The following is a 20,125-nucleotide window of genomic DNA, read 5'->3' as shown; positions in this document are numbered from 1 at the left end:
CCCATATACCTCTTCCTCACTCACAGCCAGTCTCTCCTCCTCCTCGTCATCCACTGCCCTCAAACTCTCATTAATGTCAAATTCACAAGGATGAAAGACCTTTATGAAACGCTCATTATATATCTCACCTATATCCTCTGCAACAGTTATCCTTATACCATTTTCTCCAATCAATGCATTCCTACCATAATCATTCTATTTTTGCTGGCTACATATCAAACTGCCTAGGATTATTTTTTTTTGGCTTCATTAGCTAACTGCTGTTTATGTTCAACTTTTGGTACTCTTACCAACCAAGTCACCCTCCTTGCCCATTCTTTGTATTCCACGTGGAATTGATTATTACCACCCCACTTATGTTGCCACCATAATCCCTTTTTTTTTCTCTGTATTGCACATTAATCACTTCATTCATCCATTTCACACCTACCTTATTTAACCTTATCTTTAAATTTATTGTCACTAAGTATCTGGTGGAATGAAGCTTGTCTTCTCCATAAAAGCAGTTTTAAATATGAATGCCTTTTCAAAGAAAGTTGCAAAGCTCTTTTACATCAGCCATATCTGAATTGGTATGATTGTCTCTCTCTCTCTCCCAAAAGTTTGGAAGTTTCCCATTTTATGTAACCATCAAAACTACTTTTTAATAATATTATTTATTAATATTAATTTCTAGAGTGCAGCAACAGTTTTTAATTGGCAAACCACAGATTGTTGTATGTACCTTGTATTCCCGTTTCTTTGATTTGCTTGTTCTGATGATGACGTAGTGTTCTTTTCAGTGCAAAATATCTGTCTTTAATTTCATTCAAGTAAATTACTGTGGTTATTGTGTAATTTGTTGTCTTATTGTCTGTTGTCTTTCGAAAACAGTCTCAAGTAGTGATGTGGACAAATATCAGAATGGAGAAACTGGACAATGAAACTTATTTGTGCCTATGGTCCCACAGAAGGATCTCCTAAGGTAGAAGTGGAGGAATTTTTTGAAGCTTTAGAGAAAGCAACTAACACAATGAAAAAGTAAAAGTTTTGGGAAAATTTGGAGAAAACAGAGCAAAGCTAATAACAATGCAAATACCTGTTGGATTTCTGCTCAGGACATGGACTGATTATTAATAACACAATGTTCCAACATAAAAATTTACACAAATTCACATGGAGAGAAGAAGCAAGGAATAAGAAAAGTCTCATTGACTATCTTATTGTTGATAGTGATGTTTTCTTCATTGTGCAGGTCACAGATAAAGTGGATTGATAACGTAAAAAAGTGCCTTAGAAGACAAATATAAGATCTGATAATGTTGGAGTCTTGACAGGTAACAGACTGATTTGGAGGAAAATTGTAGATAGGAAGTTAGTATTGATGTAAATTTTTCATGCATGGGGGTGGTCTGAAAAGTTCTTGCCCTTGACCATAGATGACAACACTATCGTCAAGGTGTTTTCCCTAAGTTGGTCCATCTGTCATAAGCATCCATGTGAAATTGCAAGTCATTCTACGAAGTAGTTTGTTTCATACAGTTATCTGAAGCAAAAGTGTTGTCTGTATTCCTTGAAATGGATAAAATTGAGTATTGTGCGATTATAAAATTCTTTATAAAAAAAGGTGTAATACCAAAAGAAATTCATTCGAAGTTCATAAACGTTTATGGGCACTCTTCTCTTTCATTTTCGACAATTAAGAAATGGGCTGCTGAGATAAATGTGGCTGTACTAGCCTTGAAGATGATCCACATGAAGGACATCTGAAAATTGTAACACCAGAAATCATTGATTAAGTGCATGATATGGTATTGGATGATGGGCGAGTCAAAGTGCGTGAAATTGCTGAGACTATAGGCATTTCAAAAGAATGTGTAGGATATGTTTTGCATGAAGAATTGCATATGAAAAAGCTTTTCACAAGATGGATGCCATGCTAACAGAAGATCAAAAATGCACTCTCATGAAAATCTCTGAGCAGTGCTTAGAGCAAAACGTTCCTAAAAATCGACACACAAAATCTTGCTGATTTTGTGTTGATTTATTACTATGGATGAGACTTGGATTCACAATTACACACAAATCCAAACAGCAGCCAAAACAGTGGACAGAAGCCAGTTGTTCAGGGCCAAAGACAAAGTCGGTTCCATCAGCAGGAAAGTCATTGCATTGATGTTTTGGGATATTAAAGGCATTTTGTTTATTAATTATCTTGAAAAGGATAAAACAATAACCAAGAAATATTATTCCAATCTTTTAACCAAACTAGGCAAAAAAAATTCGAGAGAAAAGACCCGGTTTGCAGAAGAAAAAAATCATCTTTTATCAGGACAATGCACCTGCCCACAAAAGTGTTTTGGCAATGGGAAAATTAAGGGATTTGCACTATGAATTGTTGGAACATCCATTCTATTCCCCAGATTTGGCTCCCTCTGACTTCTAACTCTTTCCAAAATTAAAACTCTTCCTCGCTGGTCAGCATTTTTCTTCGCGTCAAGAGGTGATTGCAGATGTAGAGGGATATTTTGCAGATCTTACTGAGAACCACTACAGGGAAGGGATAATGGCACTGGAGCATCGCTGGAATAAATGTATTAGTCTTAAGGGAGATTATGTAGAAAAATAAAAATAATTTTAAAATTATAAATTAATTTTTTCATTGTTAGGCCAAGAACTTTTCAGACCACCCTCATAGTATTATAATGTCCTGTACCCCCCCCCTTGAGGGTACATGTCAGGAATTTGATGATTATGATTGGAATATATTTGGACATTACTTGTACCAGATAGTTCTTGAATATCACCCAAGCAGCATTGATCTGCTTTCCACCCAACTCCTCATTCAATGCTACAGCTCCAAGCTATATCCTCAGCTTCTCATAATCACCAGCTTTGTAGTTCCACATATACCCTTTCCTCACATGACTGGCAACCATCCAAGTAATCACTTCAAGGTCACTCTCACCAAGTGGGATATGACACATCATTTATAATAAAATCCTCTGATGAGATGATCAAAATGAAGACCCTCAATCCTCGTGTGCCCTCTGTTACATACCGCCTGAGGTAGTTGTTCCTCAAACCTCAAGAAACCCATTATTTTTAGTTCCAGTTGCTATCGTCATCCCAATCTATATTTGCCTAATTAAAATAATCCATAGTGATCACCCCTTTCCCATTTCCTTGGCTAATTTGCTTATACATTTAGGTCTATAGCAACATCCTATTCACCTTTATCTCACAATATACTCCCTTGCATCTATACCTTCTATAGACAAAACTCTTTTCTATCATCAATACTCTTCCTCGCATTTTACCCTTTCTATCTGAACAAAATACATCATACCCTAACATCTCTATTCCTGTCAGGATTTCATCCTCATCTAACTGTCTAACTCATTCCAACAATTTTTGGGTGAACAAATTCAATCGATGAAACCATTTAATTTCCCTTGTTTCTGATACTTCTAGCATTCATATAGAAACATAACAGCTCATTCCTGGATCTATAACCAATTTCACTGATACTGCTCATTAGATGTGACTTCTCCATACTTTCCTCAAACCATCTTTTACTCTTTACTTGTCCCAGAAACTTCTTTAAATCCAACTATTTTTCCTACATCCAAGATCATCTTCCCTTTTTTGTCTACACATACATTCACATCCTCTTGGAACAACAACCTTTCCCATGCTGTATTTTCCTGTGCCATTCATTTTCTCCTTACTTGTCCCAGAACCTTCTTCAAATCCAACTATTTTCCCAACATCTAAGGTCATCTCTCCTTCTCTTTATGTCTACACCAGTGGCGGCCGGTGAAAATTTTAAGTAGGGGTGCTGCATATACAAAAAACAAACAAAAAAAAAAAACACTTTTCTTTCCTAATCAGTAATGAATTTATTAATAAATAAATTTACATATTAAAAATTGCTTTATTAAAAATATTTCATCCTCGCCACGAACAAACACCAATAATAAAAGTTTCGTATCAATAGCAATGACAAGTGCAAACGAATCGCAGTGCATTTGTTTCGTGTAACGATAACGGAAAACATATTATTCTTTTCATATTTTCAACAGTGACACTCATCATAATTCAGCCTTGTATCTATAATAAATAAATAATTATATGTTATTTTAACAAAATAAAATAAGATTTACAAAAAAATAGTTCACCACACACCACGCACCAATAATAAACGTTTCATATCTCACAGAAATAAGGCACGTAAGCATACTAAAAATACACTGCCATTTGAGCAGTTACAGTTGGGAATGATGTAACATGCACTGACAAGCGCAAACTATAGGCGTTAGATTGCAGTGCATTTTTTTCATAATCTAAAGCGTTAATAGAACAATTCCAATTATTAACTATTCAATCAATGTCAAAACATAAGCTGTAACCTTTAACATGTATTAACAAGAGAATGAACATAAATATTCTTACTTAAATCAACTTTTGAAGTCATATAATTTGAAGCAGTAGCTAAATATTGTTCTAGTTTCAATAAAAAATGATTCATTCCAGTTTTCCCAACAGTGCTGTCTTTGACAATAACAAAATGCGAGTGGTCAGGATTCAGTTCATACTTGTTTTCTTCTGGATGGTTTCCTTCATTTTCTATTTCAACTCTATAACTCTAATTTAAACAAAGAAAAATTCAGAATTATTCAAAAGCACAACTAAAATTTGTTATAATTTATTTAAAAAAGTTATTACAAATAAAAAAAAAATGATTACAAATACTAATAAAAATTGGCTGAAAGCAATATGAATTCATTATTTGTCCAATAACATTAATTAAAAAAAAAACTGTTAACAGTTATACTGAGCACTTCAATATGAGCAGCAGCATTATGTATGAAATCAACTGAGATTTCTGTAAATATTTAATATTTACATAAAATTTTGTGTGTGTGTGTGTGTTTGTGTGTGAGAGAGAGAGAGAACGTAGCAGAACCAGATTCCAATGTGCAAAATCCTGAAAATATAGAAATAGTTGAAAGGAATCTATCAGAGAAGGAACAAGAACTCACCTCAAAAATTACTGAGCGAATGAACAACAACGTGGAATGAGTCAGGCTTCCAGTATTCAGGCGAGTACCTTAACAAAAGCTAAAGGAAGTAACATCTTTAGGCTATAAGATTAGTTAATCCAAAAGCAGTAAGGCTCAGAAACCAAAATGGAAGTATCAACCGGAGAATAAAATTCTTAAACTTAGAGCAGACTCTTCAAAGAGCAGATTTTTCAAATGAGCAATTTGAAAAACTTTAAGAAAAGAAGCTGAAAAACATGAAAACACGAAATAAACCTTATAAAGCAGTATAATATTGGAACATGAGATATTGATGAAGTATTAGAGGAACTGAAGCAAAAAATAGTTACAGTTGCAGCTAAAATAAGAAGATACACTGCATGTATTGAGCAGTACAAGCAAAATTTGATGTTCCGTGCAAATCAGCACCAATTTTACAAGAAAATTCATAGCTGCAGGAATAATAATTTTAAAGAAAATATAAATATAAATACTACATACAAAGAAAATACACTTAAATTTTGGCAAAGCCTATGGGATAACCCTAATAATAAGGCAAAGTGGATTGAACAAATTATGAACGAATCTCAATAACGAAACATGGACCAACTGAAATGGGTTCAAAAGCAAGCTAAAAGGATAAAAAATTGGTCAACACCTGGGAAGGATGAATTACGTGGCTACTGGTTGAAATATCTGACAGACTTATATGAAAGACTTGCTAACCAATTTAACAATGTTTTAGAAAGACAAAGCAAAGAGCAGCTCACAGCCGGCAAAACGTTTTTATTCATAAAGGATAAAGAAAAAGTTCCAAAGCCAGAAAACTTCCGACCAATAACTTGCCTGCCAATAACTTTTAAGCTACTCAGAGGCATACTAGCCGACAAAATATACAGCTACCTTAAAGCAAATTCGTTTTTTCCGACTGAATAAAAAGGTAGCTCGAGAGGCACACAAGACCAATTGCTGATTGACAAAATGATTTTGAAAAAATTGGAAATGTAGAAAAACCAGCCTTTATATGGCTTGGATAGATTATAAAAAAGCGTTTGATTCTGTGCCTCATAGTCGGATTTTAAAATGCACAGAATTATTTGGTATTAGCGAAAACTTACAAAAATTCTTGCAAACCAGTGAAAAATTGGAAAACAATGTTGGTCCTGAATAGAGAAGAAATTGGGGAGGTAAACATAAAAAGGGGTATTTTTTTAAGGAGACTCATTATCTCCTTTATTGTTTATCTTGTCATTGATCCCCTTAACCAGAATTTTAAATAAAACTGCTCATGGTTACCAAACTGAGCAAAAAAAAAAGTGCAAAGATATCTCCCTTTTATACATGTACGATCAGAAGTTGTATGCAAAATCAAAGAATGACCTTGACATTGCTTAATACTGTGCACATATTCAGTCTAGATATATCAATGGATTTTGGATTAGACAAATGTGCAATTGTTGGAATAACAAGAGGAAAGTTTGAAGACAAAATCAAGCTGTTCGCTCAATGGCAAAAAAATCAAGGCAATAAAATTTGAAGATAGCTACAAATATCTGGGGATTTTAGAAGCATCAGAAATTCTGCACAATAAGACCAAAGAAAAAACTAGAGCAGAATACATAAGGCAGCTAAGAAAATAACTTAAATCAATGCTTAACGCCAGAAATATGATAAAAGCAATTAACACTTGGGCCATATCTGTTCTGAGATATTCAGCAGGTATTGTTGAATGTATCCAGCTAGAGTTGAAGAATTCAGACCGAAAAACTCGAAAATTAATGACAATGTACCATGCCCTTAATCCTCACGATGACATTGATAGGCAGTACCTATCACATAAAAAAGGAGGCAGAGGATTACTACAGTAAAGCAAATTGTTGAAGAAGAAAAACAAAATCTGAATGATTACCTGCAGCAAACAATGAAGAAATTTCTAACTGAGGTAAAGAAAAAGGTTTATTTAAACCCATGGAAACAAAATTGGAGTACAAGACCAATCAAGTAAAAGTGAGAAACAAAAGATGGAAAAATAAGGCATTGCATGGAAACTACCTTCACAGCATAGAGCAGTGCTTCCCAAACTTATGGATGTAAAGGCCCCCTTTGGAAAAATTAAAATATTTCACGGCCCCCACTGAAAAAAAAATCGTAATACAGACATATATTATTATAATATTTATTGTATTTATATTCAATACAAAACATACACAGCAAATATTGCAAAAATTAAATGTAAATATTACATTTCAGCATCTTACATACACATTTGACATGGCACATTATCTTATATTTTTATATAGATAGATATATTGTTATTGTACATTTGCAGTACAAGCACATGAAACGTTTCTTTTAAGATAAAAAAAAATCTACTTAGTCTTAAAAAACATTTTAAATTTGTTTTCATTATTCCACATAATGGCCCCCAAGGAGGCTGCGGCCCACAGTTTGGGAAGCGCTGGCATAGAGGACAGGGCTGACAGCAACTTGACCTGGCAATGGTTGAGAAATGGAAATGGAGCACTAAAGTAAGAAACAGAGTCGGTAATTTTTGCAGCACAAAAACAGGCCATTAAAACCAATGTTATGAAGGCAAAAATACAAAAAATTCAAGAAGACAGTAAATGAATATTATGCAAAGAGAAGGAAGAAATGGTAGACCACATTATAAGTGGGCGCAGCAAAATCGCACAAACTGAGTACCATAAAAGGCACAATAATGTGGCTAAGATAATTCACTGACATTTATGTAAAAAGTATGGGTTTAAAATATCTTAAGACTATTGGAAGCATAAAGTTGACCAAAAGGTGAATGAGAATGAAAAAGCTAAAATACTCTGGGATTTCAAAATCCAGACTGACAAAAGCTTGGAAGGTAATGCACTTGATATAACAGTGGCTGAAAAAGGTGAAAACAAGAGTGTCCAGTTTATCAAAATATCACTACCAGGAGATAGCCGAATTGACGAAAAAGAAACTGAAAAAATTACAACGTATCGTGAGTTGCAACAAATTCGTTCAAAGTTGAACGAATTTGGCAAAAGAAAACAAAAGTTGTTCCCATAATAATTAGGTGCTTTAGGTGCCATCCCCCCAAAACACTGAAAAAACATCTAGACGCACTCGAGTTAGATGGATTAAAAACTGGCAGTTGCAAAAGGCCAATTTGTTTAGCACAGCATTCATATTCAGAAGGTATTTCCACAATTCATAGGCCCTTGGATAGGGCTCAAATTAGTGAAATATAACCAGCCTTTTACATAAGGCTGAGGAAGCAAATCAAGCTTGGATGAATATTATATATTCATCCAAGCACCTACATTAATTTTTACTCAGCAGAAAATATTATAAATTATTTTAAATGACCTGATACCAAGAGATAAAGAGATGACATGGTTTATTTAAAAAGATACTACTAGTTTACTAGTTTCACTGAATGGATCAACTTCTTCAGGTATCACAATCAAAGAAATATACAAAAAATAACAGAGACTTAAAAATTGAATTAACAGTACTAGTCCAAAAAAACAGTAGTACATTTTAAAAACAGTAATGCGAGCTTGAGTTCCAAATAAAAGCTGACTATGTGCTTTCATGAGTGCACCAGTTTTGAATAGAGGCAATGTGTGCATCAGAAAGATTGAAACTTAGGGAGTTATTGATATGGGAAGAATCTAATGCAATTTCTCTGGACTTGACAATCTTTCTTTCAAGTTCATCATAGCACATCTTCCAACTCAGTTCCCAGGAGTCTACAAGATCTTATGTGATTGTGGAAAGCCATACTATGGCCAAACTGCTAAATCCATCCTTCTTCATCTGGAAGAACACCGTAGAGATATTTCCTACAACAGGACTAGAGATAGCGCTCTCTCTAGCCACGTTCTTTTCTCCGTTAACTCAGATGAAGGCCACCAACACATTGTGGACTGGACACAAACTTCTATCCATGTGTGCTATGATGAACTTGAAAGAAAGATTGTCGAGTCCAGAGAAATTGCATTAGATTCTTCCCATATCAAAAACTCCCTAAGTTTCAATCTTTCTGACGTACACATTGCCTCTGCTCAATGCTGGCACACTCATGACAGCACATAGTCAGCTTTTATTTAGAACTCAAGCTCACATTACTGTTTTCAAAATGTACTACTGTTTTTTTGGACTAGTACTGTTAATTCAAATTTTAAGTCTCTGTTATTTTTTGTATATTTCTTTGATTGTGATACCTGAAGAAGTTGATCCATTCAATGAAACTAGTAAACTAGTAGTATTTTTTTAAATAAACCATGTCATCTCTTTATCTCTCAATTTTTTTTTTTTTTTTTTTTTTTAAAGATGCTGGTGATTATATGAAAGGAGGGTGGTGGAGACAGCAAAACAAAATCCTAGGAAATTCTATACTTATCTGGCTATTAGAAGAAAGGGTGAATATTGAAGACTATGCTACAGATGGCATATAGATAATATCCACTAATGTTCAATAAGTATTTTTGTCAGTGTATTTCAAGTTTGGAAAGGAGGGGGATGTTGAATAACAGTGAGAAAGAAGAGAAGAAACTAGGAATATAAGGAAATGTGAAATGTTTGAAATTTAAGTAAGTCTGATGTTAATAAGGCTGTAGGACTATATTCCACCAAGTATCCTTACCCTAAAGATGAGATTGAGATAGATGGTAGAAATTTAAAGAAGGCAAAAAAAAAAACAATTCCCATCTTCTTCTTCTCGAATTTGGGAATTGTTTGTTTTACTAACAAACAATTCCCAAATTCGAGAAGAAAATGAGTAAACCCTGGATGAATGACAAGATACTGAAAATGATGGAGGAAAGAAAGAAACACAAAAATCATCCTGAATAAAAGAACTTAAACAAGGAGATCAGGAAAGAATGCAGGATTGCAAAAGAACTATGGCTCAACAACAAATGCAACGAAATTGAGTTTTTGAACAAAAAACACAAAACCAGAGAACGTTATGAAAAAGTTAGAGCTAACTAGCAAATCTTTGAAAAAAGTAGGCTCAGATTGCATTGAAGATGCCAGTGGAAACATCCTAATGGAGAAAGACAAAATAAGAGATAAATAGACAGAATATTCAAAGGAACTCTACAGTCATGAATAGAATAGATAAGCCATTGCAAGAAAATTTGGAGGGGCCTATGATTCTTACCTGTTACTTCCAAGGATAGGTCTGGGGAGTAACAAATGCCATTAGGAAAGTGAAAAACCAGGAAAAGCTCCCGGAATGAATAGAATTATGACAGAATGCCTAAAGACTTTAATTGATAAGATATTTCCTTTGTTTATTCTTTTTACCTATGTTATACAGTCTTTTCCATTCTGTTTTTCCCAATAAATATAACCCCTGATTTTCAAGAAACTTGTTAACAAATTAGTCTTTTCTCCTTAACCAATTGTCTATATGTGGCACTTTTGTGTTATAAGTCTTGTGAACTTTCATGTACAAGGTCAATATAAAAATAATAATAATAATAATTTTTTTTTTTTTTTAATGATAAGGATGTTATTCACAGCTGTTATGTAAGAGGTAGTCTTAAAATGACTTCTAAACTGGCTTCCAAATTTTTGGTAAATTAATGAAGTTATACATACTGAGGTCAAGGGGATGTTCATAGCTCATGCTGACTAAAAATAGTCTCTCAGACCTATAGCAACTTCTATGTAGTGATGCAGTTTTCTTCTTCTTGCATTACATGCTCTGTGAAAAGAGTATCTAAAACAAGGTATGGTTGTCTCAGTCATCTTCTAGACCATTTTATAACCATTCATGGTTATAAGCCTCCATCTTTCTCCTCGAAGGCTTCCTGATACTAACATTCTCCAGCCATCTCCACTAGGTCATCCTTCCATCTTCTTTCTCTAGTCATCCAGGCATTTGTCTTCCTTTATATGGATGCCACCGGGTGACTGTCTTTGTCCGTCTATCCCTGTTCATCCATGCAATATGTCCTGCCCAATCTATTTTAATTTTAAAATCTCTTCCACTATGTCTAACACTTTTGTTTCATTTCTTATATCTTTATTCTGTCTTGCAATTTGATGTTTAGCATGGTTCTTCCATTTTGTGCTGTTTTCCTCATTCTGTCCAGTATTTAGTTACTGGCTATGTCTCTGATCCATATGTTATAAACTGGGATGATGCACTGGTTGAAACGTTTGGCTGTATTTTCTGGTTTTATTTTATTTTAAGAATGGAAGGAGGATGTCTCAAGGAAATTCTAAAGGGCAAAGTTCTTGGAAAATAAGGGTAAGTGGAAGACAAGTCACTGGAAAAAGGAGAAGAAGACGACTACTCACTTGAAGCGCACAATCCATCCATTTCATTGATGAAGGGATGGATGATAAATTTGGAGTGGCTGGTCTTTGGGGAGTTGAAGCCTTAAGAAAAGATCAATAGGACCACAGTCTTTATCGGTCATAAATGATGACATCTCATTTAGTTTTTATATTATTCAAAACAGATATTAACAGATACTACTCTCTGATGTTTGTCTGTCAGCCACTCCCATGCATGCTACCAGCTTCCATTTTCTCTGACCTTTGTAAATAGTTTTATAACAGATTAGAGGAAAGCAGAAAAGTTCAGTAGTATCATGGTGTAACCATTTCCTTTATCCAAATTAAATTAATAAGCAAGAGCTACCTTTTACAAGCCATGCTGCCCATCATAGAATATCATATTCCTATCCATTCACTGCTGGATTTTCCCTTTAACCAACTTTTCCAATACTCTAACCACCACACCTGAGATAATAATTGGTCTGTAATTTGCTACTTCTGTATTGGCAAAGAAGTATAATTGATGACATAGAATTGTTGCTTTAAGTAGAAAAGAATAACATAAATGATATACCAGTAATGCACCTTTTTCAGCACATCATTTCACAAAATGCAGCATCTATTGCATTGATTTTGTCTCTCTGTCTGTATTCGGGATGATTTTTGTCTTTCTTTCTTTCCTCCGTCATTTTCAGTATCTTGTCATTCATCCAGGGTTTACTCATTTTCTTCTCGAATTTGGGAATTGTTTGTTAGTAAAAGTTATTCCTGGTAAATTGTGCTGAAAATTAGTATTTCAAATCTTTACAAATAGTTGTTTAGCCCTTTTGATTTTTCTTTCAACAAGTTCATTTGCAGTCTCTACACAAAGGGACAAATCTCAATTCATGGAGTGTAATAAATTTGATATTTAGAATGTATACCAGAAGATATACACATAACTCAAAAAGCATGAACTGATATTAATCTTCTGCACTAGCTAGATGGATTGTTTTAATGAAATTAAATATTTCAAATCTCTACTAAAATTTCTCAAATCACTTGAATCTTTGATTTTAGTCATGCCATTTTACAAATGGTAGTAGCAAAACAAAATTATATGTCTCAAGTTAAAAGCAGTTGACATGCATGTAAACATATAACTTTTGATATTTATACAATAGTAGAATTGCTCAATAAAGCTCACTGAATAACATAAATGTGTCAAATGACACATTTATGTCAGTGACATTTTTTAATAAAAATGATGGAATTGCTTACAATCAAAACTGAATTCTGAACAATTTCAAATGCACTGGTTTCCATAAATTAAGAATCAAACAGAAAAATTATGATAACTCAAAAACTGTATGATGAATTTTTATGCAATTCGGTGAAAAGAAGTATAATAGATGTGAAAGAAACATCCACAAAAATTGTAAATAAACAGTTTAATTTGGTAACAAATGAGTACATGAAGACAATGGTCAAAAACAAGATCAAAATGAGATTGTCAAATTGCTTCAATAAGGAATGTGGTCGCCCCTCACATCAATACTGTGCTCGTGTGATGCTTCATGCTGTTTATAATGGTGTTGAGGAAGTCAGTTGATAATAATCATTGCGCCTGCAAAGCTCTCGTGAGGCCCTCAAGGTTTTGGGGAGGGGGCTTGAGAGCAGCATGTTCAATAAGATTAAGGTAAGGAGAACTGACTGGCCAGTCCATATGTACGATAGTCTCTTCTTCAAGATATTAGCTCATGAAGATCACTTGATGAGGACAAATATTATTGTCCTGTAGGATAAATGCATCCTCTATCACACAACATACAGATGAACGTAGGGGTTCAGGACCTCATCTGTATAATTTGCAGCATTCATGGTTCTGCTAGTAAGCACATACAGGTCAGTGCATCCAATCAATGGGATGTATCCCAAAACAATTACACTGCCTCCATAAATGTTCCTTTTGCATATATTAGAAGGGACGATAACATGTCCCTGGTTCTCTCCAGTTCAGAGCATACCTGGTATTGCTTTGCCAAACTGGAACTCGTCTGTAAACAATACCAATTACCACTGATCTTGGATCCAGTTGATATGGAGCTTTTACTCATTTCAAAAATTCTCTCCTGTGGTGCAGGAATAGGGACACACAGACTACTACTACTACTAGTTGCCTAGCATACAGACCACCTACATGAAGCCTCCTGTGTAGAGTGGAAGCAGATACCAAAGTTCTTGTAGCTGATGCGAGGTCAGGTCATAACTGACTCAGAGAAACACTCCTGATTTGATGAGTAGAGTTATAGCCTGTAGCTTTACTTCATTGTATCTCAAGGATGCTGTTCCACAGTCTGTGAACCAATGAACAACTCACATGTAACCATCTGATTATCTCCACCTGACTTTGTCTGCCTGACTTACAATGACTCACCAACTATTTTTAAATAATAATATTTTTAAATTAAAGATGCCAAGAAATTATATTCTCGGTTTCATCTTTATCCATTTGATGTTTTAAGGATACTTGTGACATAAAAACTGAATAATATATGCACGTAAACACAAGAAAGATATTTAATTAATCAGATATTTTGGTCTGGAAATAGCAGACCACCTTCAGTGGCACTACAAGAACAGTTTTTTTAAAAAAAATACAAGGTGCAATACTAACAATAGATCATTTAAAAATAGAACAAGCCGCATGATGTTATATCACTAAGTATTAAAGGGAATATTTTTAAGCAGAGACATGATTGAAATAAAGATATTAATTAATAATATTAAATAACATAAAATTAATATGAATTAATGAGTTATCCTGATTAGACTTTCCCAGATTTTTGATATAGATATAGTCATTCCGATTCAGGTTAGGACGATAGAGTAAGGCCTCTACACTTCTTTAGTAGAACAATTCTTTGAATAAACGTTCAAATTTATAACGGGATCTATGTAAGAGGCGGGTTTTTGACCAAAGGATGTTGTGGTTAGTTTCAATCCTGTGCTGAGCCAATCCAGATTTTTCAGGTTTGTTGTGATGAATGGATGTTCTTGGATTCTTTTTTCAAGAGAACGTCCAGTTTGTCCAAAATAGGAGAGATCACAGTTGCAGGGAATTTGATAAATGCAGGAAGAGATATAGTTGAGCGTTTGTCTTTAGGAGAAGGAAAATGGGAAGATAATTTGTTAATAGGTGAATACATAGCTGTTAACTCATATTTCTTCAGAATTCTTGCGATAGGTTCTGAAATCCCAGAGATGTAAGGAATTGGAACTCGACGTATTGAATCTTCGTTGTTTTGTGGTGGATTATAAGAATCGAGAAGATGTTGAGTACTCTTTTCGGAAAAGCCATTGAGTTTCATGTGTTGTTGGATAGTAGAAAGTTCTTTCTGTAGAAAATTAGAAGTAGAACAATTAGTTTTGGCTCTTCTGATAAGACATTTTATGATTCCTGTTTTTTGACAAGGATGATGGGCTGATTCTTTAAGAATATAACAACCTGTGAACAGTGGTTTCCTGTAAACTGTAGTTGTAAGAGTATTTGAAGGTGACCGGATGAGGAGAACGTCTAAAAAAGACAACTGGTTTTTTTTTTTCATTTCCATAGTAAACTTTATATGATGATGTAAGGAATTGATACTGTTTAAAAAAGAAGGTAAGGAGTCTTTGTTGTGCAGCCATACAGTAAAGATGTCATCTATATATCTGACCCAAAAGGATGGTTGAGGAAAAATAGACGAGAAGAGGACTTTTTCTAGATGTTCTAAATAAAAGTTGGCTAAAGCAGGAGAGAGAGGACTTCCCATGGCCTTGGCTGTAAAATTTGTTTTGACATAAGAAATATCCAGAGTGTATTACGAAATCGAATAGTTTTATAATGTCTTCAGGAAAGATGTCAGCAAATAATTTTAAAGTTTCCTTGAGAGGTACATTGGTATATAAAGATTCTATATCAAAGCTCACCATAAGATCTGTAGGTTGCAATGAGACATTTTTTAATTTTTCGAAGAAATCTGAGGAGTTTTTTTAGAAAGGAACTAGAGTTGCCTATGTGAGATTTCAATAATTTAGGTAGATTTCAATAATTTAGACCTTACTCAATCATCCTAACCTGAATCGGAATGACTGTATATCTATATCAAAAATCTGGGAAAGTCTAATCAGGATAACTCATTAATTCATATTAATTTTGTGTTATTTAATATTATTAATTAATATCATTATCTCAATCATGTCTCTGCTTAAAAATATTCCCTTTAATACTTAGTGATATAATATCATGCAGCTTGTTCTATTTTTAAATGATCTATTGTTAGTATTCCACCTTGCATTTTTTTTAAAACTGTTCTTGTAGTGCCACTGAAGATGGTCTGCTATTTCCAGACCGAAATATTTGGTTAATTAAATATCTTTCTTGTGTTTACATGCATATATTATTCCTTTATCCAAGTGTAAGTAAACAAAGTGTGCACGTGAAGTAACTTCACAACTGTGCTATTTGCATATAGAAGCTAATGACTTCACATCAATTGCCTTAGTATCCCATAATGCAAGCCACATATCCTTACAGACATGTATAATGTTATGCATTGTGTGTGTGTGTGTGTGTGTGTGTGTGTGTGTGTGTGTGTGTGTGTGTGTGTGTGTGTGTGTGTGTGTGTGTGTGTGTGTGTGTGTGTGTGTGTGTGTGTGTGTGTGTGTGTGTGTGTGTGTGTGTGTGTGTGTGTGTGTGTGTGTGTGTGTGTGTGTGTGTGTGTGTGTGTGTGTGTGTGTGTGTGGATAGGATATGTATCCATAAGGATATGTGCCTTGCATTATGGGACACTAAGGTAATTGATGAGAAGTCATTAGCTTCTACATACAAGTAGCCTAGTCATGAAGTTACTTCACGTGCAAACTTTGTTAGCTTACACATGGATAAAGAATGAAACCAAGAATATAATTTCTTGGCATCTTTAATTTATAGTTATAACTAAGTGAAAAAATTTTCAACAAATAAATGATGTCTTGCAGCCATATTCAAGAATTTTGCCATCACAAAGTATCTTGTCTCATTGCAGACACAAAATGTAAGGACAAACTAACTTTCAGATGTTTTTTTCTTTTCCACCAGAGTTATCACAATTTTTCTTTTTGTTCCTTAATTTATTGAAACCAGTTTAGTATTGTACAGAAATAATTATAAGTACCTACTAAGTCAGGGTACATTTCATATACATATGTTGTAGCAGAGTAATTTTTTTTTTTCTTTGAGATACAATTTAGGTTTCAAGACTGGTTGACAAAAGATTTTTTTTTTTTTTAAATGTCATTATAATTCTGTTTTTATTGTAAAACAATTCAAAATGACAATTTTCTCCCTTTTTAATAGTTGCCGAATCAGTGTGGCAAAGTCCTAGTGAGCTGAAAAGATTACACCTGTGTACTGCAACTTGATGGGATTGCAATGCATGAAATTGATGAGGCTAAAGATTTGGATGTGATGGTGAACAGGGAGTTCAATTTCATGTGACATATGCATAAGTGAAAAAAGCACAAAGACCCACTTCAATGTAAAAAAACATGCTGATTTTTTTTTTTTAGGTTATTGTCCTGAATAACAAAAAATATGGTCATATCAAAGCCTTTATAAGACTTGATATGACTACATCTAGACTACTGTGTTCAGGGTTTATCACCTCAGTTATGTGTGGAGATTGGTAACATGTCTTGTGCAATGCTTCCTATTACTTGGGTTGTAAAATTTGGTTGACTGGTGGACAAGAGAAAATGTGATAGGGGCACATAAATTAGAAGATTTTATAAGATAGACAAAAAAAAAATTGAATGTATGATGACAGCAGAGAAGAGAAAGAGAGGGAGAAAGGGAAACCAAGTATGGTTAGTAAGGATGTGATGAATGCTTTTTGTTTGAAAAGTAGTGAAAATGTGGAATGGACTACTGAAGAATTATTTGTAAGCAATATTCAGTGAATGAATTTAAGGAGAAGTATGATAAAGTGACACGCATAGCACTTAAGATTTGTCTTAGCATAAGAACTCTATAGATAATAATATTTTCATTATGGTTTCTATCGGCAAAATGATGTAAAAAAATGCTGCTCCATCCATAAATTTCACTGGACATCAGCAGATACCGTGTAGTCACCCTGCATTTCAGTGATGTGCCACATAAATTCTTGCCAGATGGTCCTATTGTAATCTTTTCTTAAGGCTTCAACTCCCCAAAGATCAGTCACTCCAAATTTACCATCCATCCCTCCCTCTCAATGAAATGGAAGGATTGTGTGTTTGGAATGAGTGGTCATTCCCCTTGTCCTTTTTCTAGTGACTAGTCTTCCACTCCCCCCCCCCCCTTTTTTTTCAGGAACTTTGCCCTTTAGCATTGCCTTGAGAAGTCCTTCTTCCATTCTTTCTATGTCCAAAGTATTTCTGCTTTCTTTGTCCATATTCTTAAGGAGTCTTAAAGGTCTACTGATCCCTTCTAATCCCACTTGTCTTTTCAGTCTATGAGTCTCAACACTTTCCTGTAAACCACATTTCAAAAATAGTTGTTGTTTTTTTCCTATGACATTTCAAAGTTTTTCAGATCCATAAGTAGCTAATTAAAAAACAGATGTATTCAAAATCCTCAGCTTTGTTTCTGTGGCAATAGATCTGTCTTCCAGACTCTAGATAAGTCTGAGTATATTCAAGCCACTCCTAATCTACTGACAATAGATCTTAGGTGGTACTCAAACTTGCTGGCTTTCTCAATTATTTTTCCATTAAGATACACTTAATAGAGTCCTCTGCTCGTCGATCTCATGAATTCTATTTATCCTAGTTCCTCCCAATTATGAGAGAGGAGCACCATATCATCATAATATATATCTGACCCATCTCTGCCACTTATCTTAATTCCTGTCTTCATTTCATCCAGTGTTATGTGCATGTCTTCCTCAACATAGATATTGACCAGACAAGAAAAAAGTAGGCATTCTTGCCTGACTTCCCTTCCCACCTGAAGGCAATCAGTTAACCTCCCTACCGGCTGATGTGGATGAAATAGTGAGACCAAAATAGTGCACTTCTTATCCATGTTATTCAATAGATGTTACAGAATTGTATCCAGATTTAATTGGACATCTATAGACGTCATGATTAACACCACAACCAGCTATGGTTGTGGTGTTAATCCAACAACTGTTCTTACTGTTGCATCCTGCTCACTGTACAAATTAGCTATTAACCTCAATCACTGTTGAGGAAAACCCATTCCACTTGATGGAATTTAATATCAATTTCAAGTTTCTTATTTAAGATTGCCATTAAAATTTATTCAGTTATTTTAACTGGATTTCAATGGCAAAATGAAAAAATAAAATTAATTTATAGTATATATGCTAAAATATGCTAGTTATTCAGGAACACTAACTGAATTTTACTGATATTTGAAAATCTTACAAAAATTTGTCAAACCATTTCAATTTTTGTTTCAATTAGATCATTTGCACAGACACAAAGGAACAAACATGATGAAATTATATACTGCAATAATGCCACTCTAGCTAGATGGAATTTAATAAAATTTGGGATTTAGCATACATACAAGATGTATGCTACATTCCAAATACTTTAATACTAGCTTCTATTGGCACATTATTTTTACAAACAAAAGAGGAAATTAGTATTTAGAATAGCTATTAAAATATGTAAAACTGTGTGAATTTTGATTTAAATCAAACCATTTGTTTTATGGCAAAATTTGATGAATCTCATCTTTATGGTAATTTCTGCAAAATATGCAATGCATCCCCTAATACTTCACCTCTATGTTTATTATCACACCTTGATTCTTAGCATCATCAATTTCTTCCACCAAGTCTCAAAGTAATACCTATACAATCTCCTCATGTAAAACACAACATTAAATTTGGAATTTAATAGATGCCATTAAGCTGGCATGTATTATTATTATTTGTACATAGCACCACTCTATTAAAATCCTTTGGAGAGACTCCATATCAGGATCAATCCTTATCAGCCTTTCCAACATACATCAACCAATGTTAGATATCTCCTTTGCATTTATTAATAAATATATATTTTATGAGAAATTACATGAATTTAAAAAAAAAAAATTAATTCCTTCTATGAAGTGAAAATAATAGAAAGGATTTGAAATATTATTTTCTAATGATTGATTTCATATAAATTTAGCCCTAATTATATAATCCTATGAGAAGACTGGTAAATATGGTATGGTGCACAAAAACAGTATTGAGTAACCACAATGATATATGTTATAGAGTTTGGTTATGTTGAATTTCAGTACTTTTTTTTTTTTTTTTGCACCATACTGTATATGTGTGTGTGTGTCAGAGACTGCAATAAAAAAAAAAAAAAAAACTTACTCGTCCATCCAATCTGTCTACATATGAAAGAATATCTTCTCGCGTAACTCCTACTAGAGTTAAAGGGGGTAGCTGAAATGCAGTTTGATTGGGATGCCTGTGGCATCGTAATGATTCTCTTCTAAGTAATTCATCATGCACAGCATCTCCTATAACCTTGCCTATTCCAATATTAATGCCATGTGTAAATATCCACATTTCAGTAGTATTTGCAGCCTGTAAAGAAAAACATAAATTATCAAACATTACCAAAGCAGAAGACGATAATTAAAAAAGTATGATGTTTACAAGCACATAGAAATTGAACTTGGTCAAAAAAAATATGTTTTTCTGTAAATTATAATAAGCATACAAACCATAAAACAGAATTAACTGGAATCAGAGCAAAGACAACTGAGGTTGTAAGAACAATATTATGTC

The 20,125-nt window shown here is 33.9% G+C and overlaps 1 protein-coding gene across 1 annotated transcript in view; it reads right to left on the bottom strand.

The window, feature by feature from the left end:
- The window catches only part of LOC150104082 (transient receptor potential cation channel subfamily M member-like 2), a 580,140-nt gene that overhangs the window by 467,384 nt on the left and 92,631 nt on the right, over positions 1 to 20,125 (bottom strand). The window contains exons 4-5 of the mRNA XM_090396744.1: positions 19,706 to 19,921; positions 4,435 to 4,627 (exon numbers count right to left, since the gene is read on the bottom strand). Coding sequence (XP_090252870.1) covers positions 4,435 to 4,627; positions 19,706 to 19,921 — 409 coding nt within the window. The remainder of the gene's footprint in view (positions 1 to 4,434; positions 4,628 to 19,705; positions 19,922 to 20,125) is intronic.

The sequence above is a fragment of the Typopeltis vanoorti genome, chromosome 8 (assembly GCF_054136105.1).
Source record: "Typopeltis vanoorti isolate ZY-2024b chromosome 8, IOZ_Tvanoo_1.0, whole genome shotgun sequence".
Lineage (NCBI taxonomy): Eukaryota > Metazoa > Arthropoda > Arachnida > Uropygi > Thelyphonidae > Typopeltis > Typopeltis vanoorti.
Note: the sequence above shows the minus strand (reverse complement) of the source record. Positions and strands in the feature narration are given on the sequence as shown.